General features: G+C 40.6%; 10 protein-coding genes across 10 annotated transcripts; 3 read left to right on the forward strand and 7 right to left on the reverse strand.

The window, feature by feature from the left end:
• Positions 1–1,331: 1,331 nt before the first annotated feature.
• SS1G_13458 (predicted protein) lies at positions 1,332–2,592 on the reverse strand (the record flags this gene model as incomplete). Its single annotated transcript, XM_001585524.1, has 2 exons — positions 1,332–2,324; positions 2,452–2,592. The coding sequence occupies 2 exons, from the start codon at positions 2,590–2,592 to the stop codon at positions 1,332–1,334; spliced, it is 1,134 nt and encodes a 377-aa protein (XP_001585574.1).
• A 1,264-nt stretch (positions 2,593–3,856) lies between these two features.
• Positions 3,857–5,962, forward strand: SS1G_13459 (hypothetical protein; the record flags this gene model as incomplete). Its single annotated transcript, XM_001585525.1, has 4 exons — positions 3,857–3,886; positions 3,938–4,012; positions 4,059–4,758; positions 5,022–5,962. 4 exons carry the CDS (start codon positions 3,857–3,859, stop codon positions 5,960–5,962), a joined length of 1,746 nt encoding a protein of 581 aa, XP_001585575.1.
• A 1,873-nt stretch (positions 5,963–7,835) lies between these two features.
• Positions 7,836–8,604, forward strand: SS1G_13460 (predicted protein; the record flags this gene model as incomplete). The annotated part of the gene is made up of 3 exons (XM_001585526.1): positions 7,836–7,872; positions 8,106–8,308; positions 8,557–8,604. The coding sequence occupies 3 exons, from the start codon at positions 7,836–7,838 to the stop codon at positions 8,602–8,604; spliced, it is 288 nt and encodes a 95-aa protein (XP_001585576.1).
• Positions 8,605–11,056: 2,452 nt separating this feature from the next.
• On the reverse strand, positions 11,057–11,194 carry SS1G_13461 (predicted protein; the record flags this gene model as incomplete). The annotated part of the gene is made up of 1 exon (XM_001585527.1): positions 11,057–11,194. The coding sequence occupies one exon, from the start codon at positions 11,192–11,194 to the stop codon at positions 11,057–11,059; it is 138 nt and encodes a 45-aa protein (XP_001585577.1).
• Positions 11,195–12,835: 1,641 nt separating this feature from the next.
• On the reverse strand, positions 12,836–16,050 carry SS1G_13462 (hypothetical protein; the record flags this gene model as incomplete). Its single annotated transcript, XM_001585528.1, has 7 exons — positions 12,836–14,072; positions 14,302–14,555; positions 14,604–14,837; positions 15,248–15,520; positions 15,598–15,687; positions 15,851–15,988; positions 16,036–16,050. 7 exons carry the CDS (start codon positions 16,048–16,050, stop codon positions 12,836–12,838), a joined length of 2,241 nt encoding a protein of 746 aa, XP_001585578.1.
• Positions 16,051–16,432: 382 nt separating this feature from the next.
• Positions 16,433–16,864, reverse strand: SS1G_13463 (predicted protein; the record flags this gene model as incomplete). The annotated part of the gene is made up of 1 exon (XM_001585529.1): positions 16,433–16,864. One exon carries the CDS (start codon positions 16,862–16,864, stop codon positions 16,433–16,435), a length of 432 nt encoding a protein of 143 aa, XP_001585579.1.
• A 1,666-nt stretch (positions 16,865–18,530) lies between these two features.
• On the reverse strand, positions 18,531–20,450 carry SS1G_13464 (hypothetical protein; the record flags this gene model as incomplete). The annotated part of the gene is made up of 6 exons (XM_001585530.1): positions 18,531–18,675; positions 18,717–19,072; positions 19,127–19,291; positions 19,843–19,878; positions 20,116–20,145; positions 20,208–20,450. 6 exons carry the CDS (start codon positions 20,448–20,450, stop codon positions 18,531–18,533), a joined length of 975 nt encoding a protein of 324 aa, XP_001585580.1.
• A 1,208-nt stretch (positions 20,451–21,658) lies between these two features.
• Positions 21,659–21,835, reverse strand: SS1G_13465 (predicted protein; the record flags this gene model as incomplete). The annotated part of the gene is made up of 1 exon (XM_001585531.1): positions 21,659–21,835. One exon carries the CDS (start codon positions 21,833–21,835, stop codon positions 21,659–21,661), a length of 177 nt encoding a protein of 58 aa, XP_001585581.1.
• A 589-nt stretch (positions 21,836–22,424) lies between these two features.
• On the forward strand, positions 22,425–23,565 carry SS1G_13466 (hypothetical protein; the record flags this gene model as incomplete). Its single annotated transcript, XM_001585532.1, has 2 exons — positions 22,425–23,053; positions 23,106–23,565. The coding sequence occupies 2 exons, from the start codon at positions 22,425–22,427 to the stop codon at positions 23,563–23,565; spliced, it is 1,089 nt and encodes a 362-aa protein (XP_001585582.1).
• A 798-nt stretch (positions 23,566–24,363) lies between these two features.
• Positions 24,364–25,272, reverse strand: SS1G_13467 (predicted protein; the record flags this gene model as incomplete). The annotated part of the gene is made up of 1 exon (XM_001585533.1): positions 24,364–25,272. One exon carries the CDS (start codon positions 25,270–25,272, stop codon positions 24,364–24,366), a length of 909 nt encoding a protein of 302 aa, XP_001585583.1.
• Positions 25,273–26,803: the final 1,531 nt, after the last annotated feature.

Genomic DNA, 26,803 nt, shown 5'->3' on the forward strand with positions numbered 1-26,803 from the left:
TATAATTCTTATCTAGCGTTGAATTATAACTATCGAGTGATTGTATTGAATTGATGTAGTCTTACCAAATAACTATATTTGATTGTAGTGTTACGAGGTTTGCCGTCTAGATCACGTGGAAGTGCTCTAGGCTCTCGAAATGGTTTATAACTAGGCGTCAAGCAGGGACTTAAAGTAATGACAATGATAATATGCAATTCGTAACTAATAGTAGAGTGTACTAAATGATTGATCTTGAGCACGAAGCTCTATACAAAGGAAATCCATCTTGATTATATAGACCTTCGTGCCGTATGTCCCACTGTTCCCCTCGATATAAATCAGTGGGATCAGTGGGAGGCCTTCCCACCGTTCCCCTCGATTTAAATCGGTGGGACGAGTGGGACCACGTGACACATTGTTTAGTCATGTGATACAGGTTTTAGTCGTAACTAAATACCGTTCGTAACAGGGGGCCTAGCCCTTTCCGGCGATGAGCCGGAAGATGAAAGGCCTTTGTTTAAAACCTTCGATGTAGAAATAGTCTATATAGAACTAGCTTACCCTTGAATATAGAAGGGTAAGGTTTAGTTCTGTATTAAATATAACCCTATTGCCGTCGATATTACCTATCCCCTATCGTGATACGAAAACCTGACAGAATGAATTGGATTAAATGAGCTGAATTGAAAAAAGCTCCAAGTCATATGTGCCTAAGGCTGTAAGGTTGGGTTGCGCCAAGGTTTTTTTTTCAGATTTTCTAACGGGGTATTTTAGACCAATCAGATTATCAGGATCGAGCTTCACTTAAGCAAGTTTCTAATTTTCTTTGATCATACCGGGTAAACCTCGCGTACAGCAAGGTCTTGGTGTCGGCAAGCCGACAATAAAGTTTATAGACTATAACCTTATACAATTAACCAAGATTATGCATTATCTAAAAATTGTTTGACTGTTACAAAAACGTGCCAGTGGCGTGATAAATATCTACAATTGAAAGCTGCGGGATCTTTATATTTTTAGGGTCAAGCTGGTGCACATGGATATACATCAATAGTATCCTTAGTCTTTCGGGGAAAGGAAGTTGAACCGAACCATGGAACAAATACACTCAGACAAATAGAAATTTGAATAGATTTCTAGTCTCCATGGGTCTTTAATGCAAGTGAATATACCATGAGTTAGTTGTCTTATCAGGTCATGCTCAGACAAAGACAAGAAAGATGAGTATGGTAAGATACACTTCATCTGAGATGTGCATAGTAGAAACAGAAGAAATCCAGGGGAGGTTCAAGTTATTGTCAAAGGACAGCTCTCGATACCCATAATATGCTTTGAGTTATAACTACCCATTAATTCAGAATTTCAAAGGAAAGTACAACCCCATATCCCCGTTGAGTTTCCAAAAGACCAAAAGTATTCTCATATTCAAAAACAACCTCATCAGCCTTAACTTCCATGTGTACCTTATCCCTTGGCTCCACAACAGCAGAACTAACCTTCATATCCTCAACCAACACAGGAGTTTCCACATTCTTCAAGCTCGATTTCTTTTTCCAAAATCTGTTTACTCCTTGACTGAGTACTCCAGCATTAGAACCCTTTTGCGTAACGGTCTCCCTAGAAGGTAATTCCGTACTTGGTTTCAACGCCGCAGCCAATCGTTCTGCCATTTCCTCATCTTCCCAGAACCATGTCCCACCGTTAAGACTTTCTTTATCTCCTACTTCCACAAATACATCATATGTACTTTTATCTTCCTGATCAAATTCAAGTGGTTGTGCCTTTTCGTTCTGAAGACATTGTGCTGGTATCAAAATTAATGTGCCTTTTCTTAAACCAGTGTTTGCGAATCCGGATAGGTAGATTTGGATTTGAGTTGTGAGAAGAGAGAGAATTTTCTCTTCTTGGGCGTGCGCGAGGAGAGACTTTTGGGTCTGAAGCGAGCTGAATTGTGTGCTGAGATTGTTGAGCTGGGATTGGATTTGCGAACCGTAGGATGTTGATTTAGACGTTGATGGGCCCGATATCTTGGATGTTTTAGGAGATGCTGATGATAAGGAGTCGAGATATGATGGAGGAGCTGGTCCATTTTCATCCTCGTATGTTGGAAGTTTGGAATCCATGGTGATGAGTGATTCCAAAAATGTGATATTTTTGAGAGTGATCGAGGTGATGAAGATTTGAGTGGGGATTGGGCAAGTATCTGCTTTTCCTTGCCGAAGGCCGGTACGTTGAGTCAAGTTCTGATTGAAAGTACCGTAGTCTTTTAACGCCGTCAGGCTTAGTAGTGTAGACCATCGACTTAGCGCTACTAGCCTACTACTAGTCCAATAGTCACGAGACTGGATTCACAGGAGAAAGTTTATTATCCGATGACGTGAGTCATGTGATTGGGTATGTGATATTCATAGTATTGATATAAATCGAATGATTTCTGAAGATTCATAGATCGAAGACTTGCGGTCTCACAGATAGATGGCGGTAGTCGGATAATTCCCTAGGCTGTGTAACACCAAGCATGCGTTGTTCAGCTGCCAGGCTCTCAAACATGGGGTAACGAGATGTCCATTTAACGTTATCTGCCTCGTCCGCCTTAACAAAGATATGCATTTTGCTGTGACTCCACAGGTGAGTATGACGATGGCTGTGTGGAGCGATGATTGTCAGCTGAGACTTTCTAGAAGCTCGCTAGAAGATCCGGGGTGGAGATCATCAATTTTAGTGGCTTGTCCAGGGGCTGAAAAGCTCGGCACCCTAGCCAGCATTTCCAAGCTTTAACATCACATCATTATCTGAGCCGATTGCCGATTTCGGCACAACATCATTTCTGTTCAAACCAGTTGGATAACATTCTCAAAGCAACGGGAATCCATCGTATCTTGGTCAGCAAATGAATGTTCCGTTGCATGCTCATATTTCCAAAGAATAATCCATTGCTTGCTGCAAGCTTACCATAGGAATGAATCAGCCCATTTCTTATTCTACTCTCAGCGGTCGGAATGGCGGCAGTGCAACAACATCATCATTGGATCAATGAATTGCGCCGTTAACGCTATTGGCTTGTGACCAGGCTTTCCCCTCTTTATGTCAAGAATCTGACATTTGGATTCCTCCTCCATGCTTCATCTATCATATGTCGCGTTCGCCCTGTACCAAGCCATTTTGACATGTTGGCGAAACATCGGTAGCTGTTTTGAGTTAGAATTCCTCAGTGACTCAATTAGATTGTATGTTTGCCATGCCTCAAACATGGGGTGTCTGGTAACACAGGACTTTCAGCCTGTCAGCACATTTGAAGATATATAAATTCATTTTTTTGCTCAATTCATTTTTTATCGATACTTCTATATTATTACTACATCATTAGTATCAATAATTGCGGGGTTCCAATATTATCACGCCATAGTACCTACTTACTCGCGTTTCCCGCTATTTGAACTATATCTCTACTAGAAAGATTATCAAAGTCAGGTGACCTATCACACTTGATCTTCTGCGGTCTAGATTAAATCATTACTCTGCCAATTTACGTTTGCACTGGTATGTCTATTTATTTAGACCTCTCGTTCAATCGTTACAAGTTGTCACGAGTCATCGAAAGCTCACTAATAACACAACTAGTAATCTTAGAAGACTTTGGAAGCATTCTAAAGCCACCGGATATCTCTGGATTCTTCTTAACATTCACACCTCTTGATAAATTCAGAATAAGTGTGTATTCGATAACATATTCACATGTATATCACATTTACTGTATGATTAACACATCATAGCACTAACACCTTTTACGCTCTTCGAACTTCTATAGATTCTACAGATATCCCCCTGATTTTCTGTTTGGATTCTGCAGAGAATCACCACCACAAACATCATCATGTATTATCAGATCGCTTCCCCCAATGAGGTTAGAACCTATTCTTAGCACACTTAAACCCCACATCACTAACTATTACAGTACCTTGCTATTACTGGCGCGAGGATCGCAACTGTGAAAATTTGCAAGAGTGCTTTCATTTGGCCCTTTCAAAAGGTGAATCTAACCCCTTCTTCCACATCGCACTGCTGATAAATCTTAGGTTCAACGTTTTAGTATTCAACCTCGCGATTATGAGTTATCCCTTCAGGCTATGACAAAAGAGAAACTTCAGTTGGCCATTCCTGTTGTATTTACCATCGGTCCTGATGTCAACCGCAGAGGCGATAATGCTCGTACCGCCGATCGTAACCGCGAAACAGACGCGGAGGATTCAAACGATGCACTTATGAAGTTCTCGATGCTGTTGGCAGAGGGAGAGACAAAGAATAGTGGTCATGCTGGCGAACATCTTAAAAAGATTGTTGTTGGCATCATCGAGGGTGAAACCCGTGTTCTCGTCAGCTCAATGTCAATGGAGAAGATCTTCACAGAGAGAGAAGCATTCAAGAAAGACATCTTCAAGAACATTCAATCCGAGTTGAGTCAATTCGGTCTCAGAATCTACAATGCTAACGTCAAGGAACTTAAAGATGCGCCAGGCTCAAACTACTTTGCATCTCTTAGCAAGAAAGCACACGAGGGTGCTATCAATCAAGCCCGTATTGATGTAGCAGAAGCTCAACGCTTGGGTACTGTTGGAGAGGCACAGCGTAAAGCAGAGCAAGACCGAGAACTGGCCAAAGTTCAAGCCGAGACGGCTGTTCAAAAGACAGAACGTGATAGTGAGAAGGCTCGAGCTGAAGCCACACTTGCAACACGCAAAACTACTTACAACCGTGATGTTAACGTTGCTCAAATCGGTAAGTCATCAATCAATTCTTATTTCGCGGAGGACCCCAAAATTTTCCCAATTTCGTGTCTCAAAAAGTCTACAAAGCCTTCCAGAATCTAAAGTCTGTAAATCCTGATGCTCGAATCTCACCTGGATGTTTCTGAAGAGTCAAGAGACTAGTACCTCAAAGTCTTGACACTGAGATGATCTGGCAAGAGAAAGAGATTTAGCTTCTTGGGAGAGGCGCGACTGGTTGTGACGCTATAAGCTAACGATATTGAACCTTTAAAGAGGCTACACGTGCCACCGAAGTTCGCGACGAAGAACTCCGTCGAGACGTCGAAGTTAAGCGCGCCCAAACGGAACTTGAGCGTCTTCGTGCTTCCGATGTCGTTAAGGCTACCATTCTTCGTGAAGCAAAGCAACAAGCTGCTGATGCTAAGAACTATGAGGAGCAGGCTCGCTCAAATGCTGAGTTTTACAGTCAGCAAAAGTTAGCGGATGCAAGAGCTAACGCTGAACAAAAGGCTGCTGATGCCAAGGTTTACAGTGAGAAACAGGCTGCGATTGCAAAAGCCAATAGTGAACAAAAGGCCGCCGATGCTAAAGTCTACAGTGAACAGAAAGCAGCTGATGCTAGGGCATATAAGGAGAAGACGCGAGCAGAGTTTGAATTTTACAGCGAGCAAAAAGCCGCTGAAGCCAAAGCTTACAAAATCAAAATCGAAGCCGAAGCTCAATATATCGCCGAGGCTAGAGCCGCCGATGCAGCTCTCTTAAGAGCACAAAAAGAAGCAGCGGGTATGAGTGCCATGGCCGTCGCATACGCCGATATGAGTAAAGCGATGGGAGGTCCACAAGGATTAATCCAATACCTGATGATTGAGCGGGGCACGTACCAAGAATTAGCCAAGGCCAACGCCGAGGCGGTTCGTGGTTTGAACCCCAAGATGACGATTTGGAATACGGGTGCTCAGTCTGGTGGTGCGGGAAATGCAATTGCTGGATCGTCTGAGGGTCAGGGTATTAATATGGGTGGTTTGGATAGTATTAGGAATTTGTATCAGATGCTTCCACCGCTCATGTCGACAATTCATGATCAGACGGGGATGACGTTGCCAGAGTGGCAGTATGGACGTTTGGGACCGGTTCCAGAGGAGGATAAGGAGAATGTGGTGCCGGTTGCTGAGGTTAATGGGAATGGGAAGACTAATGGGGTTGATGGTCATTAGATGATGAGATTGATGCGCGTTGTGCTTGGTGGTGTAGGCGCTGATGAAGTACGCGGTGGTGTAGGCGTGAGAGGCGCCGAAGGCGTTGATAAGGTAGGAGGCGTTGGTAATGTAGGAGGTTGTGATAATGTGGGAGGTTGTGATGAGGCAGGTGGTGTTTTGAAGCCTCTCTGAAGGGTTTAGGAATCAGTCACTGTTTTATTTTCATTTCATTTGTTATGGGTATTCGAAGGAGTTCAAGGCATTGATGGCGTCTATGGCGTCCGGGAGGTCGATAGTGCTTGGATGTTACGGAGGTTCTTGGAATCTATGAATATCCTTTACAATATTGGGAAACTATCTATCTCTGATCTTTATTTCATTTGTATATGGTGTTGAGGAATACTTGGGAGTTTTTATATTATAATATTTTTTTCTAAAAAAAATTGATAATTTTATAATCTCAATAATTAATCTGTATTATTTATAAATTACTTTATTTTTATTCAAATTTTTATATAATAGATTATATTTCTATAATTAAAAGATAAATAGAGATAATTGATACACAAAGATATATAAGAAATTGATACTTTAATTAATATAATAACGGACTTGGAGTTTCTATTCGAAGGATATAAAATGACTTTATACTCTCTGAGAAACATCTGTTGTACCTCTACATTTGATATTACCAGATGTATCTCGACAAGTCTCTCATTAGTCAATCTAAATTGAGGAAGTGAAGACCTGCTTTTAATTTTCGGAGCCAAAACGATCATTCTGGACTAGCTGTGAAAATGTAACCAGTCACGGTCCTAAAAAGACTTCTGTTACATATTTGAACTTTCATTTTACCGGTTTTATCCTGAGAAGTATTTAATTTTGTAAGTTAGATACTAGAAAAAATGTATTTTGGTTGATGATCCAATTAATAATCTAGTTCTTTAGTATTTATGAATCAGTGTTCGAATTGACCTCGATTTTTAATCATTTAGAGTTTTGGAAAGATTTCTATTGCATTTCTGAATCTTCATCTTACTAGGTATATCTTAACGAGTCTGAAATCTATGAGCACAATTTTTGACGAATGGATATTTTGGTTGATGATCCGGTTTCTAGCTTTAGCGGTTATGAAAACGTTAACGCATGCTGAGCGGCCTCGAACTTCGACCACTCAGAGTCCTGGAAATGGTTTTGTTGCATCTCTACATCTTTATTATTACTGGGTATATCCTAAGAGACTCCCGATTTGTAGATCAACTGTTAAAGAATGAATATTCCAGTTCATAATCCGGTATACATTTCGGCTCTTAGCTTATACAGTTACGAAAGACTTCTGTTGCATGTCTATATTTTGTACAACCAGATGTATCCTGGCAAGTTTGTCAATCCTGACTCAACAGCTGAAGCCTTATGATGTGGTGGGCCTCTAAGCTCAGGGAGTCATGAATAGAACTTTGTCGATCTCTTAAATCCAGTTTGAACTTGAAGAATTCGTATTAGATTATTAAATCACTTAATAATATTAACCAACCAATGGCTACACAATGACGTGGTATGGCATTAATATAAAATAATTCAATCAATTTTGACTTTTGTATAAGAATTATATTATATGTCATACTAAAATGATTTATAATAGAATTTCATTAAAACTTTTAAATACAGATGTTTTTCTCAAAGAATCATTCGAAAAAAAGAAAACAAGTAGATCAAAATTAGTTATAATATTTATAAAAACCTTAATTTAATACTATTATATCATTTGTATATTTTATAACTCCCGAGCTAGATATAACTAAATTTTCCACTAATTTATAACAAATAATTTTGTTATCTTATTATTATCCAATCAACCTCGTTCAACACCAATCATCAAGGGCTTTGCCAGATGTCCGTTGCATATCTGACACTTGCTATAACAGGCTGTATCCTGGAGAGATTGTCGATCATAAACTAACAGACGCAGAACCAATATTCCGGTTCATTGTTAGATTCTTAATTTTGGTAAATCATACTGATATCTCATCGGCCTCGGAAATAAGCCAAAGACTTTTTTTGCATATCTACATACCGTTATACAAGCTGTGGCCCTACAAGTTTAAGTTCACGAGCCCTGCATTCAAAAGTTTAGGATCTGGTCTATACTACAGTTCTCTAGTTTTAACTAGCCATCCAACGCCTTTTGATCTGCCTTTGAATTTCAACCATTCACAATCTTCAAATAACTTAAGTTGCACATCTACATTTTCATATTACAGGGTATACCCTGAAGCGTTCCATCATAAGATCCAAAAGCTCAGGAGTCGAGGATCCGGTTTATACTGCAGTTCTCTAGCTCCAGCCATCACTCAATGGCTTCTGGTATGCCATTGGATTTCAACCATTTACAATCTTCAAATAATTATGTTGCATATCTACATTCTCATTTTCCAGGCTTCATCCAAAAATATTTCAATATGCGAGTTATAAGCTTAGAAGCGGACACCTGATTCATAATCCGGCTCTTTTAGTTTTGGTAGCCATGAACTAGTATGTCACTGGCCTATGGAATTCAAGCATTCACAATCATCAAATGACTTTTTTGCATATCTGTATATGAATATTACAAGCTGTATCCTGACAAGTATATGAAATTTGAATCAACAGTTGAAGAATAATACTCCACTTTATAATACTATTCCTTAATCGATCCCGTGGACTAGTATCTCACTGGTCTTTGCATTCAGCCACTTCCTTGTAATCCTTAAAATAACTTATTTATGTTGCATATCTACATTTCATACTAGAAGCTGTATCCTGACAAGTGCACAATGTTTGAGCCAAAAGTTGAAGGGTAATAATCCGTTTCATGATACTATTTCATAGCCCTCATAAATATCCATAAAATAATATCGGACGAGCCTTTGAATTCAGCCACTCAAAATCTTCAGAATGACTTCTGTTGCATAACTACATCCCAATATTACAGGCCTCATCCTAAGAAGATCGCGATTCATGAGCCATAAGCTCAGATTTAATCATTCGGCCTATCATCTTTATAATCCGGTTCATCGCTTAACTTCTTAACTCTAGTAGCCACAGACTAATTTCTTTCCGGCCTCCGGAATTCAACCATTGAGAATCTCATAGAATACCTTTGTTGCTCATCTACAATTGTATATTACAAGCATACCCTTACAAGCCTCAATTTTACAGACAACTTAAGTGTGGTGAAGTAAAATATAGAGCATCCGCTTCATCCTATATCTCTAGAGCCAGAATATCCACGAATTAGTCTCGAACTGGGACTTTAGAAATCGTCCACTCATATGCTTCATGAGACTTTTGTTGCATATCTACAGTTCCATTTTACAAGCCTCACCCTTACAAGTCTTAAACTTACTGGCAATCTAAGTACAGTAGATCAAGAATCACAGTATCCGGTTCACAGTACAGCTCTTTACCTTCAATAGCGACGATCAGTCTCTCGAAATCGGCCACTCATAATTTTCAGATGAATAATGTTGCATATCTACAATTCATTATACAAGCCTCATCCTTACAAGCCTCAGCTCGACAGACAACTTAAGTGTAAAAGATTAATAGTCAGAGAGTCCATTTTATATTACGGTTCTTTAGTTCCAGCTGTGAGAATCAGCCTGTTGAATCAGCCACTCATACTCTCTAGATAAATAATGTTGCGCATCTGATTTCCAACATACAAGCCACACCCTTACAAGTGAGGACTTTTATAGTAAGTAAGGTACTCGTGCGGGCAGAAAGGACAAAACACCTTCCTAAGGGACCATTTTTTTATGAACGGAGTATAGGCCTTATATATCTATACCCAATACAGTAAGGTTGTAGAATAGATTATAGAAATATAAGTGTATGCTAGCATTTTACTCAAATTTCCATAGAAATAAAAGTGGAACGAAGGAAAGTAGTAGATTTCATCGGCCAAGTTAAAGTTCTCTCCTAAAAACTCAACGCTGTTTACGAAGGAGTTCGGTACTTTCTGTGTGCATGAATAGGGATTTGATATTTATAATTCTACAAGGCATAATAATCTAGCTCTCTTTATTATTTATATTTTTTAGAATAATTTTTTCTAGGGAGGAACGAGGTTTAATCGAAGCATGTAGTAAACGAATGGGAAACGAATAGCTTTATCGAAGTGACTATCAAGGAATATGAATGGATTTTATTCATTATTCCTGATGAATGATACCCCCCCCCCCAAAAATAAAGCTTAGAATAACGAATCTAATTCTTATTTTGCTTTCTTTTAATCTAGCTCTATTTGTATCAAGCACCCATCCCTAGAATAGGGCTAAAGGGTCAAATTATCCGCCTGGTAACTCCATTCATGATCCGTCTTCCTAGATCCAACTACTATGAAGCGGTTTGTCATCGGCGTTTTAATTTCAACCATTCAAAGACTCTAGAAACCTCCGTTGCATGTCTATAATTCAATATTGCAAGCCACATCCTAACAAGACAATATTCTGTAAGCGAGGCTGGGGCTCAAAATTATTCGGTTAATGATCCGATTCCCTAGTTCGGAATCTGTAAATAAGGTTTTTGACCAGAGTGTGAATCATGCCGATCTCTAAAACTGACAAGTTCATAGCCTTTACCATTTTGAGCTGATCAACAGTAGTTCATCAGTCAGAAACCTTGACCTGCTGCAGATCTACGAATATTTTTGCTGTTTGTGGAATATATTATGACAAATTGACATTTTTGAGCCGCATGCTGGGGCAACTACTACTGTTTCTGTAGTTATGGGATGATTTTTTGGTTCCTTCCATTTAGAGTCCTTGAGAGTATTTGTGTTTGATAACTAGGTTTCTACTTCCACGTTGATCTCTTGAAGTGAGCAAAATTTATGAGCTGCTTGGCCTGAAATAGAATAACCTGATATATTTGTCACAGTAACTATAAATAACTATCCTAGACTGATTTTTCGGATATGTACAATACATTTGAAATATTTCAAGTGCATATCTACTCGGACATTTTTATTATTTGTTATACATCCTGAAAATGTCTCTGTTCTCTTAATTGACAGCCACCCGGTAATCTACTACCTAGAGTCTTTGGAAAGATTTATGTTGCACATCCACTTCAGTATCTTGCTGGTTGTGGACAGATCTTGAAAGAACGAAAGTCTGATGAGCCGAGTAATGTGAGAACATGTTCCGGTTTTCCTAGTTCGTCAACTACGAATGACTCGAACAAGCCGGCTTGTTCCAAACGAATCATTCAGGGCCTTTTAGAAGTTTTTGTTGCATATCTGCTCCAGGGTTATTTGTGATTCTGGATTAAATTCAATAATTGAGTATTATATGTGTTTTAATTGCGGAAGAAAGTGCCGCTGTTCTTCTGGTTTTAAACCTTAATAAATCATCAAAAATCTACAAATCAGAGTATCCTGCAAACTCATGTTACACATCTACCCAAGTTTCTGTTCCGGTTTTGGAATTTATCATGGTGATTCATAACTAACTAGCCGCAGGATATGAGAAAATGTTCCTCTTCTCCTAGTTTCGATAGCTATGTTGCACATCTACGATGCCATATCACAGGCTTCATCCCTACAAGACTCATTCTTCACCTCTTCTCTACGTATTAGCATAAAAGCTGTCGATTGTTAGTTTCAGCAATTTTCAAATAGCGTTGCGGCGGTCTTTTGGATTCCTACCATTAAGATTCCTTGAATGAGTTTTGTTGCACATCTATAATTCCAAATCTCAGGCATCATCCCTCAAATCTGAATTCAAACATCAAAATCCATAAGCAACAATTCATAGACAAGAGGTCACTTCACTTTTCCTAAGTGCGGGACCTATGTGTGAATGATTTTCCTAAACCAGGATTTTCAAATCTGCGATGTAGAGAGCTTGGTGAGTTATGTTGTGTACTTGTATTTTCTTTTTTACAGGATAATTTATCCTAGTATTGAAAAGCATGAAAAGACTGTGTTTAATTTTGTGATAGCTGGTATGGGAGCTGATTTGGTTTTATGTAAAAATATCTCGAACCTTCTTGGCCTCAAAATTAATGCTGCTGTGTAAAAGAGAAGAAATCAAACTTCGGTTTTCTAATATAGATTATGGTAATTACCTAGATTCACCTGAATGAGTGAGAAATTTAGTCTCATGATATTCAAAGTCTAACTTGTGTAAGTCATTGTAGTTGCTCCAGGTGGGAATTTAATTATAATAAAGAGATTGATTTTAATGTGATTAATTATTAAACAATCTAAATGTAAAAATCTGATCAAAATCTCCTCATCCTCATCCTCAGCCAAATCCCCAGCCCCATCACTATCACACTAACCCACCCACCCCTTCTTCTCTTTCCTTTCCTTCACCTTAAACTATACACTAAAACCAACTAACAAACCACATGTAACAATCCCAATTCTCTCCTCCTTTCCCTCTCTCCTCTCTAATTCCTAAATTCCCCGCTCCTGGAACGATTTTTCATCTAATAAGAGAATTCTAATATAAAATAACTCAAAAGATAAAATTCAAGGGGAAAAAAAAAAGAAAAAAATAATAATAATAATGAGCTTCAAATTCACTCACCTGCCTATCTACCTAGATTAAGAATGTTGATTGAGTTTATATTCTATACAATACTGATATCTAAAGACCAGGTCTGCGTTAATATCTACTAGGTAATTGATACTTGTGGCTTTAAGGCTATTAGTGTAGAATTCATAGGTGATACCATTAAAAACTAAAGATATCCTATCACCTCTAAGTTTCCAAGTAAAAAGTACAGCCAGACATATAAACACACATAACAAGACACACAAGAAACATTTTCAACTTCCACATTAATATCAACCTAGCCTATGCTATCTAACCACATAAACCCCACCCCTGTCCTCCCTCCTCATTCCACACCCGGAACCTCCATAACACCCCTTCCAAAAAACTCCGCTACTGTCCCAAATTTATCCCTACTCCTCCCCAGCATATCCAAAAACAAATCGTGTCTTTCTGCAGTCTCATCCTGTCCTCTCCTAATAGCTTTGATTGTATCATTTTCCTTTTTACACGTTGGACAATCTCCTTCCACGTTGCCTTCATCATCATTCTTTAGACATCTTTGATGGAAACTATGCTTACACAAGAAATGAACTGTGGGAAGATCTAATTGCATACCACAAAAAGAACAGCGAGTTGCATTAAAGGTTTGAGGTTTGGTGGAGAGTTCAGCGATTTCTTGTCGTTTAGTTTGAGTGTCTGTGCGATAAGAATTGATGACGCGACGATTGGTGGCAATTTCTTTGCGTTCGCGTTGAATTGTTTGTTGAAGGTAGGTTTTGATCATACCCATGGTAGCTACTGCATTAGTGCTGAGGGTTTGAATCACTTGCAGTGGAGCCATGAGTCCATCAGTATCAATCTTTTCTAATACTGCATCCAATTCATCTCCTGCTTCTTCCAGAATTCTTGGATCTGATGTAAAATATGCTAGAGCTGCTGGATATAATTGTGGCTCTTCAGGACCATATTTGCGTAAAGCTTTAATTGCACCAGCAGTGTCCTTTGCAGCAGTGTATGATCGAAAAATATCGAAACGTAAACCAGCTTGTTCACGAACGAGAGTGGTACCATCCTTAAAATCAGAGAGATGGGAAAGTAAAAGTACATTCGAAATGTCAATTGGGATATCTTCACCCTCAATAAGTTTCTTTGCTTTACTTTCCCATTCTTCTCGATTGCGTCCATTCTTTTGATTTGATTTATGCAGGTACATCTCAAATAGAGTTGTGTAAAGGTCAATCTTATCACGTTCCTTCAAACCCGGATCTTTAAGACATGCCTCTAAGAATACAATGAATTCCTCAGGATGATCCACGAAAGAAGAAAAGGCAGTCCTTGGTTGTGGTGGACTGTAAGCTGGTGGTGGTGGCTCGACAACTTCAAGCACCTGACCATCAGCTGGTATAGAATTAACATTGCCTATTGTTGCGGGTGAAGTGATAGTAGACGTATTCATAAAAGGAAGTGGGATTAAATCTCTCATATTCGCAACAGCATTGACGGCAACACCTGCGGCACCAGCAGCATATCCAGCATGTTGTACCGGTGCTTCTGATGTTATAACAACGTCTTTCATTGGCCTGTAATGTCCTGTATAGTAGTCAATGAAGATCTGTGTTGTATCCTTTGGACAATGTCCCAAAAGAACTCTGGCATATTTCATAAGAATTGGATAGGCCTTTTGAAAAGTCAGCATATTTTCGTAACCATTGCGAAAACAATCTTACGGAATCAGGGTTTAACCGCCATATGTATTGCAAAGCCTCTGGGTATCTTTTCGAGTCTTCTATTAATATGTCCACTACTAACTCATGTTCACCATGCTTGGTTGCAAGGTATGCGGCTTGTTCATAGTAACCACCTTGTCTGCACATGGTAATAGCGGTGTCAAGGTCAAATTTAAGATCGCCTGGAGATTTGATGAACTTCTCCAGTTTATCAATATCTTTTAATTTAGCGTAACAGTTCAACAATAAAGTAGTATGATCAGCTGTTGCTTTGTGATGTTCATGAAGCTCCTCGAGATATTCGATCAAATTGTGGATACGTTGAGTATCAAGGTACTAAGAGTGTTAGCCGTAGCCTAACAAAAATCATAGGCACGAACATACTTTTCGAATAACCTGTGATGGCTCCGTACTATCAATTGCCTTTAGATATTGTTGCATGGCACCATCATAGTCCCCCTTTTGATATAAAAAGTCTCCTGATTTTCGAAAAATTATATTTTGCTGCTTGGAATCCATACCAGCCTTTTGAGCCAAATTGATTGCGTGAACGTAAAGATTCCTTTGGTACAGAGTCTCAAGTCTCTGTTGTAATGGTTTCTCATGATAACGATGTATCTAATATATTGTCAGCTCCAATCAATACATCGACTGGGACTACTAACTTTCCCATCCAGTGTCAATGTAAATAAATCACCCCAAATGATGAATAAGTCTTTAACGTGCGAAACTAACGATTCGGAGTGGGCCACAAATTTCAGATCAGTATCCAATAAGGTAAATGTCGACGTGTTGAATAGATCATCTGCATGGGCCCCACCAAATCGCCGAAGGGTACTGGATTTTGTCGTGATTGATGTAGCGGGGGGGGAGACTATCGCAACATAATCTCCATAAACTGCTACCAGGCTTTTCGAACCATCGTAACCATAACATGAATTTCGGCCGTCGACTCTATAGTAATAGATAGCATCATCTCGGACTACCAATATATCACTGTTCTTTTTATCGACCGTCATACAACCCACACCACATCCAGAATCTTCAACAGGTCTAGCTGATTGACCAGCTCTTCCTGATATCACAAGCTTCACAAGTCGTGAAGTTGTGGCGATGTACAAATTAATGAGTCGCTCTTCTTCGCGAAATGCGAGTCCAGTAATCGGTTCTTCGGATTCATGTACTGTTCTTTGCTTAGCTCCCCTATCATGGATCAAATCTCCCCTTATTACGGTCACTGCTCCATTCCCAAATCCAACGGCCAATTGTGAAAGATCATCCATTGCGGTAAACGCAGATATCTGGTATGCATTAGCCAGTATCTAGAATCCGTAGATATGCCACTGACAGGAAACTGTTTCCGCCCATTTTGAATTACTAAGGTCGATTGACATGTTGGTAAACCAGTCTTCTTCACAGGTTTGTCCAATGCCCATACTTTCAGAACCGGTTCGTGTGATAAATCTTCCTAGAATACATCAGTCTCTGATGTTGTGTCACGATACATTACCACCCACAGCTATTGTAACCAGCAAAGATGTGCCTTCCACTTGTTTCATGTGTGTTATTGACCCAATATCGTGTGCCAGGAACGTTCGCAGAATCTTAAAACTTGAGGACAAGATTCGCACAGTGCCATCATAACTTCCAACGAAGATATTCTCAGAACCGGAGCATACGCAGCTAATTTCATTGTTCTCGAAGATAGATTTACTCTCATCATCTGGCGGTTTAACTTGGCTGACCTCGAAGAAATCGAACGTTTTCCACTAAAATTGTCAGTAAAATCCAAATTAAATAATATAATTGAACTTACAGAAGTTAAAGCCATATCAACAATTAATCACACTCATAGCGGATTGTAGGAGTTGAGTGTATAGCTTTCGGTGAACACAAGGCTGCTGGAGTGAGCTCAAGGCTAGTGCCGGCTGTCGGTGCACGGACGTTGACGCATCTGCTAGACAACCAGACGACCACCCAACCACATCGCTCAGTGATTGTTATAGACGTTTTAGTTTACGGATAGCAAGAGAAAACTGAAGGTTATGATTTGAAAGTCACGCTCTATTCTTAGAAGACGTGCCTCCAGTCTCCCTAAGGGAAACCCAAGTTAAATTAAGAATATATCAAAATAATCAACAACTACCAGTTTATCCAGCATCAAAGTCGGTGGGAATACAAGTTCCTCCAACTATTCATCTCCACTTCATTTCTTACCTTTTCTTAGATCTTTCCATTTTCCTTGCCATCTCTTCGTCATCTTTGCAATCCTGACAGTCTATGCTCCTACTAGCAAAGGTATAACTCCCGGGCATGCAAAAACGTCTATGATCACCACCGAGCTCGATTTGAACATACGGATAACCTTCGGGAGCGGGGCCAGCGGCTCTTGTCAACTCCTCAGTCCAACGATCTGCCTCTTCCTCGAACATTGCATCAAACTTATGCCATCTCCCCAACTTCCCCTTGCATTTCTCGTCTTCCTTAATCCTTTTCTCGGCCTCATGCTCCGTTTTCATGGATTCCTCAATCTCCTTTGAAGTTACGGACTTCAACTTTCTATTCCACCTCTTCTCATCCTCACGTTCTTGTTTCGCCTGACGCTTCTCTTCGCAATCCCATGCACATCTCGCTAAATCAAACATCTTCCTCTCTTGATCCCATGGTGTGCCCGTTCTTTACAAATCTCCTCGCGAGCTTCCTCGCGCCTTTTTATTCTGCATCCCCGGTCTGGCACCTCCCTTTCTAGACTCTCTTTTTCACATGTTACTATATTTATTACTCTTATCTTCATTGTCCTCTTCCTCCTTCTCCAACTTGTATCTCTCTAAGTCTTTTGAAGTTCTAGTTGATAACTATCTTTCCAAGTCAACTCTTTCTTGATAGGGGTTCAAGAGACAAGGCCCGTCTGGCTGATAATGGGCTGGTTGCCAGATCCCCTCTAGCTCGTATGGCATGACCAGTCGAATCTAGTACCTTAAATTGTACCAAGAGCTCTTATGGGTGACACTCGACGTAAACGTTTCGATCCGGAGTACTACTATTCAAGTAGAATTAGCTTTCTACTCTCGATATATTTCGGGCCGTATCTTGTATCTATTATATTTTATCAATATCTCTGTCTCTGTCATGATAAGAACAGATGGGAGTTTGAACATTGGAATGTTACTTACAAATGACGCTTAACGTCCACGGGAATATAGACCAAGGGACAGATATTAGAAAGGTATCGTACAATCGAGTTATAATATTGTCCGAGCTTAGGTTGGATCGATGAAATGGAACAATATGACTCGATATCTAGGAGTAAGCTAGCGAACAAGTTCGGTCTGCTTGACGGGGATATTTGGTATGTGTATGTATTTGATGTGAATCTGAATGATTTATCTCCAAAAGCGTTGAGTGAAGGAAGGAAAGAAGGGTGTAGGGGAATCATTTGAGCAAGAGGTATTAATGCATAGAGATCGATGTCTGAACAAGTATTCTTATTTATCCTTCGAGAGTGAATAATAGAAATAGAGTGTTGTAGTATGATTTATCTATGTGATCTACTCATAGATGATTAACGACTATTTCTGTGATTCTAATACAGGTATCTGCTAACTGAGTGTGAGCACATATTTATCGTACCGAATACCCTCAATCCCTACACGCGATTCACTCCCTACTCACGATCCAACCCCAATCCACCATCTAGCCCCTCCCCCAACTCAAAAAAATAAACACAAGCCCATACAAGTATGATATAAATATCCAAGTATACTTCAACTGATTGACTACTTCCAAAGATCGACGACTTTGACGCCGAAATCCCCATTGATAGACAAGCTAGCTTGATGAATGCAAGCATTTGGGGAGAGTAGCTCAGACTAAGGGTTAATGTATTATAAGTCCATACACGATTTCACTTCCTATGCGGATGGATCAGATTGTGCGTGGAGCCTGCAACTGCCGAGGGCATATTTGTTCATCCATGATTCATTCGGATTCATACTTTTTTCTCACACCTGCTTCGCTTCACGGCATGCCCACATTCAATTTAAGGAAAAGAAATAGTAAAAATGTAGTCAAATATACAATCTTTGTATTGATCTAAGTTATGGGAATGGATTACACGTAAATTGCAAAAAGTATGGAAGCAAGGATGAGTGAAGAAATATCCATTTCTGTAACGCTAGTGCTCGAATACAATTTCAATAGGAGCGACCCTCACTCTCATCGTTAAACCATTATTTGCGGAAACTCATTGCCATTTCTCTACTCCCATGCCCTGACCACTCCCACTGTAGAAAAGAAACCCCAGCCAGTAAATCACAGAAAGAAAGCGTGAGGAAGCAGCAGTAATACAATCAACATAAGCGTAAAGTAGGTAGTTGGAGCAGGATGCGGAAGTATTTTCAATACAGTTGCTTCTTCCCCCGTAAATATTCTTACAGGGCTGGCGAGAACGATTTTACTAAGAATAGATTAGCAAACTTGCAAGATTATGTAACTGACGTTGTACATACCAAGATTTCGTCATCCATGTTTGCATCTCCGTTAGCGGCTGGTTGAACTGTAGAATTCGCAGCTTGGTTGTCACCACCAGTCTCTCCACCTGCGGCATTTCCACTCTCCCAATAATCTGCCATCTCCAAATCGAGCTCTTCGGCAGTCTTCTTGGCGGGGCGAGCGATAGAGCCACGGGAACCTCTCTTTCCACCTCTCTTGGATCCTTGATCCTTGCCATTTGCCTTGTTGGGCACTGCGGACTTTGGTTGTGGTTTTGGTGTGCTCGAAATGCGGTCCATGAGTCTCTTCGCGGCCTTCTCCTCGAAAGCAGCAGCAGCCTGGGCGTCAACAAGCAGTTGAACCTATTCGTAGTGAGCAAATATCCGTATATAATACTGGCGAACAATGGACCTTACCCTCAATGATCTATTGTCAACCTTGACACCATTAAGTTTTGATACAGCTGCAGCAGCATCACCTGGACGATGGAAGGTGATGTTGGCCTCACCGCGGCTAGCTCCATTTGGACCGTATACTAATTGAACGGATTTGGTGTGCAATTTTGCTTCGTGAAAGTATTCCTAATCGTTGATAACACAGGATATTAGTAATTGAAAATGATGGTGCTCTTCGAAGTCGGCAGTCCACATAGAAAGAAAGTTATTCGCAATTTTCAAAAGCATCTTCGTTCCGACACCCTCATAAGAAACAGCGAGCGAGCGAGCGGTCAGCGTTAGTGGTGATGTCAGTATGCGTGCTTGCACCAGGAAATCGAACAATTCAAAGGACCGAATGATGAATGAATCAACATCGTCAGTCGGTAATGTTGACTGTGGTATCAATCAATGCCCCTCCATGTGCCGAAAGTGTTGTGATGTAACTCGTCAGAGGATGGTAAACCCAGTAACTCGTGAAACCCGTAACTTGTGTACATAAGAGAGGTGCATGTGTCTCGCAATGGATAAAGCGCAAATTTCCGGTATTCTCAAGTTCGAAAAAAAGGAAAGATTAATGTGCTGTGCTGTACTGTGCTTGCTCAACCACTGCGCTCGCTGAATCTTTCAATCATGCCTTTCTCTGGCAAGTCTCCGTTTTATTGTTGCCATGCAATGGCATGCCAGTCATAAAATACGCCATCATTCGTCTGCGCCAAGTTCGAAATCAGGAGCTTGCCAGGCAACCTAAAGAATCATTGGTCTTATGCAATCTGACGAGCCTTACTTCAATCCTACCAATGCATCAAGCAATTTGCGAGCAAAGGTATGAAGAAAGACTTATTGATGGGAATTAGGGAAAGATCCCTCATGTAAACAAAGGCCTCGACCACTCCGACGAATCAAGAAGAGGCGTGTAAAAAGATCGATAAAAGTTCCTGAAGGCCATAAAGACCTCATCGGCAACATACCTTAATCTGCTGTTCAGTCACATCATATGGCTGAGATAAAAATAATTAGCAGGTTGATCCTCGAGGGAGATGGAAAGACAAGGCAAACATACCAGGTTGCTGACCACAATACGAGATGGGGCATTTCCGCCAGAAGGACCGGTTGGAGCAGGCTTTACTGAACCCTTAACTGGCTTCTTGCTCTTTGATACGCCTCCAACTGGAGCTGCGGTGGCGTTACGACCACCTGAAGGACGACCACCACGACGACCGCCGCGACCACCTCGACCTGCACCTGAGGCTCTTTGAGTTGCGAGAATCTCGTCAAGAGATTGGCCAAGTTTATCAGAAGACATTGTAAAGTTTTGTTTGAAAGCGAGAAGTTGGCTGAATATGGCTCGCAACGTTAGGTTCAAATAAAACAAGAAAGTGTTGACCGGGTATAGATGGATCAAGCGCTTTCGAAGATGATATGGATGGGAGAGAGGCTAGCTGACTTTAATTTCTGATGCGCTGTAATGCGTTCCAAGAGGAATCAGGCTTTGGCTGAGGACGCGCCTGATAGTATTGTTGGCAAAAGTGCTTGCGATTATCGAAGTTGGATGAAGTCGCAAATTAATGAAGGTAATTTATTTCAAGAGTTTGTAGAGGGAAATCTATTAAATGGAAAGTGGTTGAAGTTCGGGTTGTTGATGGATTATGTCGAAAGAGTTGGAGATATTTGTTTGTTCCTGAATGGTTTTATGGTTTTGAAAGGAGTTGGAAGGAAGGAGGCTGAGTTTGGTTCGCGACATTATTTGACACTAAGCTAAATCTGAGTCATCATTTCATTCAACACATGACATTCTAACCTATTTAGGTTTAGCGAATTACCGTAGCTGACAATATGTGAGCTGGCGAGTTCTTTCTATTTGGAGCTTCGGATGACTTCTCATGACTTCTAAATTCCTAAATTTGAGTTTGATTCACTATTAATAAATCATGCGCTCTGATACTCAGTTTAGGGACAATAGAGTAATTTAATACCTCTAGGTGGATACGTAGATAGGTAGGAAACTACAGTGTAAGTTGGTACTACGTATTCATCACATATCATGATGAATGTAATATCACATTGAGCGGAACTTGGTCATGAATCATGTCGGATTTCCATGCTATCCTGATACATATTCTGACATTCTCAAATCACTATTCAGATGGATAACTGTGGGTATCTTGTTCAATCAACCAAATTCTCAATCATCTTGCCCTTCCTCAACTCAAATACGACATTCATATGATACAAAGCGCAAGATCATAGCGCAGCACAACAATCGGGTGAATTCAATATGTTGGCTTTGGTAAGGACATTGGCATGAAGAAGGGCGCCCAAATATTTTTCGCATAGCTTTCTAGTAACATCCATCAAAAAATCCACCTTTAAACTCCAGATATTACAAACGCCCAGGAAGTTGTCGAAATTTGTCGTACAGTATTGGCTTTTCCGGCCAAGGCTTCTATGACCGTAGCTCTCCCGCTGGGTGGTAAAAGCCATCATCCTATCAATCCAGATTCGTCTCTCCAATCATCTATTTGCCACGTTTGCTTTGCTGTCTTGAGATGTGGAAGTTGAGCTAACTTTGTTGTCTGATTTGGGCTCTTCTGCAGAGTTGACTTCGAGAATGTGGTAAAGGACGATTAGAAGCATTGCGGCTGAGCCAAGGAAGATGGCGAGGCGGTAGAGTTCATCGTCAGAGATCATCTTGTATGATTGCTACTCTGGTTGTGATTTTGGAATTCGATCAATTCAAAGGAAAGTCTTGAAGGAGGCCACGTAAGGTGTTTGAAAGACTTGATGAATTAGGTAGACTTAAAGAACTGTTAGAATTTGATTCTTTTTAACAAATGAACAAGGAAGTGTAAAGTAACATACCACGAAGTTTCGATATCTACATCAATTGTACCCGAATGTAAGCCGTTGATAGGTAGTTGATTCTAAAAGTCCAAAGATCTTGTCGCAATAGCTTCGCGGCATTCCTGTAAGGCCAGCTTGATGGAGCCAAAGTCAAGTCAAAGCTTCAAACCCCGACTAGCTCATTCGCTAAAGTGGCCATTGAATTTCCACCCCACCGAGATCAATCAAATCCTTGCTTACCTAGTATGATGATTTTGATCTGATTTCATCACCAGTGTAAAAACGAACATTTCTTTTGTCACACATTAAGGAAATACAAGCACAGTCTTTTCCGTTTGTCGATACCCTTCCATTGAACCTTTATCTACCGGATTTCAATATCGACTAAATCAATCATCCATACAATTCACATAGCCTTCATCAAAAATTCGACAAGATGCCGCCAAAGAAGGGAAAGGGCCAGCAGGATCAGCCTAAGAAGGCACCTGTAAGCGTGGCAGATAAAACTTTCGGTATGAAGAATAAGAAGGGAGCCCAAGCGCAAAAGCAAATCGAGCGCATGCAAACTTCATTTAAAGCTGGAGGTACTCCTGATGAAAAGAAAAAACAGGCCGAGAAAGAACAGAAAGAGAGAGAAAAGGCAGCTTCCGAGGCGGCGAAGAAGGAGGCCGCTGAGTTATTCAAGCCTGTACAGGTCCAGAAAGTCCCATTTGGTGTAGACCCCAAGACGGTTCTGTGTCAATTTTACAAGAAGGGTCATTGTGAAAAAGGTAGGAAGTGTAAATTCTCACACGACCTGAATATTGAGCGGAAAACAACAAAAATCGATCTTGCGCAGGATCCACGAGAAGCAGAAGCAGAGAAGAGAAAAGAAGAGACTTCAGACGACTGGGACGAAGAGAAATTGCGCTCCGTTGTATTATCGAAGAAAGGAAATCAAAAGACTACAACAGAGAAAGTTTGCAAATTCTTCATCGATGCTGTGGAAGAGGGAAAATATGGTTGGTTTTGGACTTGTCCGAATGGAGGAGACAAGTGTATGTACCAGCATAAATTGCCACCAGGGTATGTTACAACAATTAATTTAATCATCTACGCTTTTCTAACAATAATACAGATTCGTCCTCAAAACCAAAGAACAGCGTGCAGCGGAAAAGGCCCTCATGGATAAATCGCCTCTCAAGACACTTACATTGGAAGATTTTCTTGAGTCAGAACGACATAAGCTTACAGGCACATTAACACCAGTCACTCCTGAGACTTTTGCAAAGTGGAAAGCTGAACGTATGGATAAGAAGGCTGGTGAAGAACAAGCTAGACTTGCCAAGGAAGCTACTGGTCGTGCTATGTTCGAGAAGGGAGATTGGGAGGCGAGCGGAGATGAGGATGATGGTGATGATGATAATGATGATGCATGGAACATGGAGAAAATGCGACGAGAGACCGAGGCTTTACGCGAGAAGAAAGAAGCTGAGAGATTGGCCAACTTGTATGGCGGAGCAGCAACAAGTAGTAGCAACGAAGCCGCACCTCAGATCGTCGAACCTGTAGCAAACGAGGAGGGGGAAGCCTCCTAATCAATTCAAGATACACGAGATACAAAGTCATTACTTGAAACACCTTCGAATTTAGCGTCATTATGAAATGGGAATGTGAAATTGGATCAATGGGATTTATACTAGGAATTTGGTTGGTTTTGCCGTGGGTGGTTTCTCAGAGGGATGGGAAACGAATATGTCACCGTCCTTTCCGAAAACATTCTAATTCTTCGAGGCACAACAAGACGCCTTGCTCTGGAATCACATCTGCACTCATGTCACATTCAATTAATCACCATTACTATTCCAATTAGATTTGGATATGCATATTCTAGTCATCACATTTTATCATAGGTGGGTGCATGAATGGAAGGGTGAATGAATGAATAGGCGCGGTACCAAAGTAGGCACAGAACAGACAGACATGTATGTAATAAATAGGTAACAAAATGTCTGTCATACACTCAAAAACACGCTCCTTCATTAATAATTTGAATGAAAAAAAATATACTCATCCTTTTCTTAAATAGATGGATGTATCATGCTCCTTGCTATCTTTGTACCTCTGCAATGAATGGCTTTGGGGTTCGAATATTAAGAAGTTTTCTCTTGGTAGAGGTAGCGAGGTGAGGTCGCTTTGAAAAGCAGAGGGTTTGGAAGGTGTATTGTTTCGTTTCAAAGTTGAAAATTAGTCATTTGCTGGATGCAGATTAATAATAGTTGAAAATTACGCTTAACCTTATATTTATTTCGCTTATTAGGTTGTTTTCTGAGGACGCTATTGAAGTATTAAGAGTATATCAAATATCCACACGCTTTCATGATCCGCATTCCATCCTAAACATCGGGCTCAGCTTGCGACGGTTCTTGCAACCCATTTTGCAACGATTCTTTGTATGTGATGTCATCTTTGCAATCATCACACTCATACTGCCGGCCACCATTATAGAACCAATATTCTCCCAAACGCGGACCGTTCATACACCAGTCTCGATGTGTCCTGAGGTTTTCTAGAGAAGTTCTCAGATACTCTGCGTCATCAGCTGAGAAATCAGCCGGCGAGTGCTTGGATTTATGTGCAAGGGTTGGAATCTCAAGCTCCTCTCCCCATCTTTCCACCTCATTCTGCCATAATCGCATCATTTTAAATTTTATTGCAATTTCTTTCAGCTTCGTTTCATCCACTTCCGCTTTAGCGTCTCTCACCCGTTTGGAATTGGCTGCCTTTACCATTGCGTAAGCCTCTAATTCCTCACGGAGAGTTTTTCTGATCAATTTGCGGCTCTGTATTTTCGTGATCTTCTTCACAAAGGTATTCCCCAGCTCCTTCAATTCTTTTTCCTTCCTCTCTTTGCTCGCCGCTGATGTCTTATCCAAACTCTTACCTTCCTCCTTTTCGGTCCTCAGTTCCTCCTTTTTTCTCTCCTGAATCCAAACTCTGGCAGCTTCCGTATATTGTAGAGCGTCTGCGTACATCGCCAATTCATCTCTTTCCGTATCCCATGCTCCTCGCGTTGTTTCCATTCCCTCTCGTACTTTCATACGTCTCTGGCGTCTGAGTTCACGTTTCTCTGAGTCATCCTCTTCTAAGTCTTCTTCATCGCTCTCTGTGATAAGTTCATCTAACCTTCGGGTTAATTCAGATGCAAAAGAGGATAGACCCTCTTCTTCCGCAGATTTCGAATTCGACCCTACATTGGGCTGCTGAGCATTACCACTAGACTTGCTACGTTTATGATAGACCATGATTAGTTTGCAGTAGTCAAGGAATGGTATCTTGATTCGAAGAAGTGCTTTGTCTGTTTTCGGATTGTGTTGGCGTGGCCTGCCTTGTGCTAGTGGTTTGGTTGCTTAAAAGTGTTCAAGGAGACTCGATTTGAGCTGGGCGGAAAGAAGAACGTCTAATAGCGTTCGGCAGAGGGTTAAGGATAGGTCGTGTAGACTTTCTTGGTACTGATATGTGGATGCTTAAGAATTTATCGAAAAGTTTGCAAATATTATTTGAAAAGTGATGTAAAACGAGAGTGTAGAAATGTTTCTTGTTATGTAGATTATTTGATGTTTGATGTTGGATATTTTTATGTTTATGAGTGAGGATGGGATTCAGAGATATACATATATGATGGAAGTAGAAAGAAGGAGCGAAAATGGTAGGAAGAGGATTGGAAAGAGTAGAGGAAGGCACGAGGTGAGGTCAAGCGACCTTACCTAGAGAACTTATATTCTTGAAAACCAGACTTATGAAGAAGTTCCGCCCCACTATCAAATTAACATACACAATAATCTCCGACTTTCCGTAGTTCCAGCTTCCCAAAACCTCAATAAACCTACGTCTTTCCATCTTCCTTAACAAGCAGCCCTAAGTCGACACTTCTCTTCCTCCTTTGCCAGTAATTCAAGTCTAGAATCATACTGACAATCCTCGCACATGACCCTCCACGCCTTAGTAGGCTTCTAAATGGCATACGTTTCTCAATATGTATCTTAGCATTTGTCGCACATCGATCCTCCTCCCCACCTCCCCCACCTCTTCCCCTCTGCACCATTCTGCCTCTCTCCCTCCCAAATATATACACATACACCGTCCATTCATCCATCAACCAATTACAAGACCAATCCCAAAACCACAAACTCTTCATTCCTTCCCCGTCTTATTCCTTCCCATCCTTATTACATTCCTGTCGATTCTTGTAAGCAACAATTCTCCTCCTCATTTCATCCCAACTCAAAGTCCTTCTCTAGTTCTAAACCCCTTTTTTTTGTGCTTCTGCTTCAATACTCGTTTGCTTTGCTTTGAATGAAACTTCGATTTTAGCTTTTCAGATTCTCATTTCTTAAAGTTCCAAAACTGAACGTGCCGCTCTTCTGTCATGGTGTGATCATGTAGTATATTCACTGCTCCGCTTCACTGCTTGCACTACGATTCTGTTCTAGAGTGATCGTGTGATATCTTCGTCTATCCTCGCCTATTTTCGCCTATCTTCTTTCATTTTTCGTCTGTCGCCTTTCATTCGTCATTTTAGAGTATTACTCCCCGCTTCCCTATCATACACCATGTATGCATGCGTCTCTCATATCTCGCGGTTTGTTTAATCCTTTCTTTTCTCCCCATTTCCTTCTGCGTCACTGATTCTTTTTGGCTCGTCTCTTTCCTTTACCCCTAGAGGCTCGCTCTCGATCTCCTCTCACGCATGTATACTGGGAATTGCGAGACCTGCATTGAGAACTTGATTTCAATAATTCAAGACGCTGGAATAACCTGGAGTCTGTCGGCTAT

The sequence above is a fragment of the Sclerotinia sclerotiorum genome, genomic scaffold, assembly GCF_000146945.2.
Source record: "Sclerotinia sclerotiorum 1980 UF-70 scaffold_25 genomic scaffold, whole genome shotgun sequence".
NCBI classification, from domain to species: domain Eukaryota; kingdom Fungi; phylum Ascomycota; class Leotiomycetes; order Helotiales; family Sclerotiniaceae; genus Sclerotinia; species Sclerotinia sclerotiorum.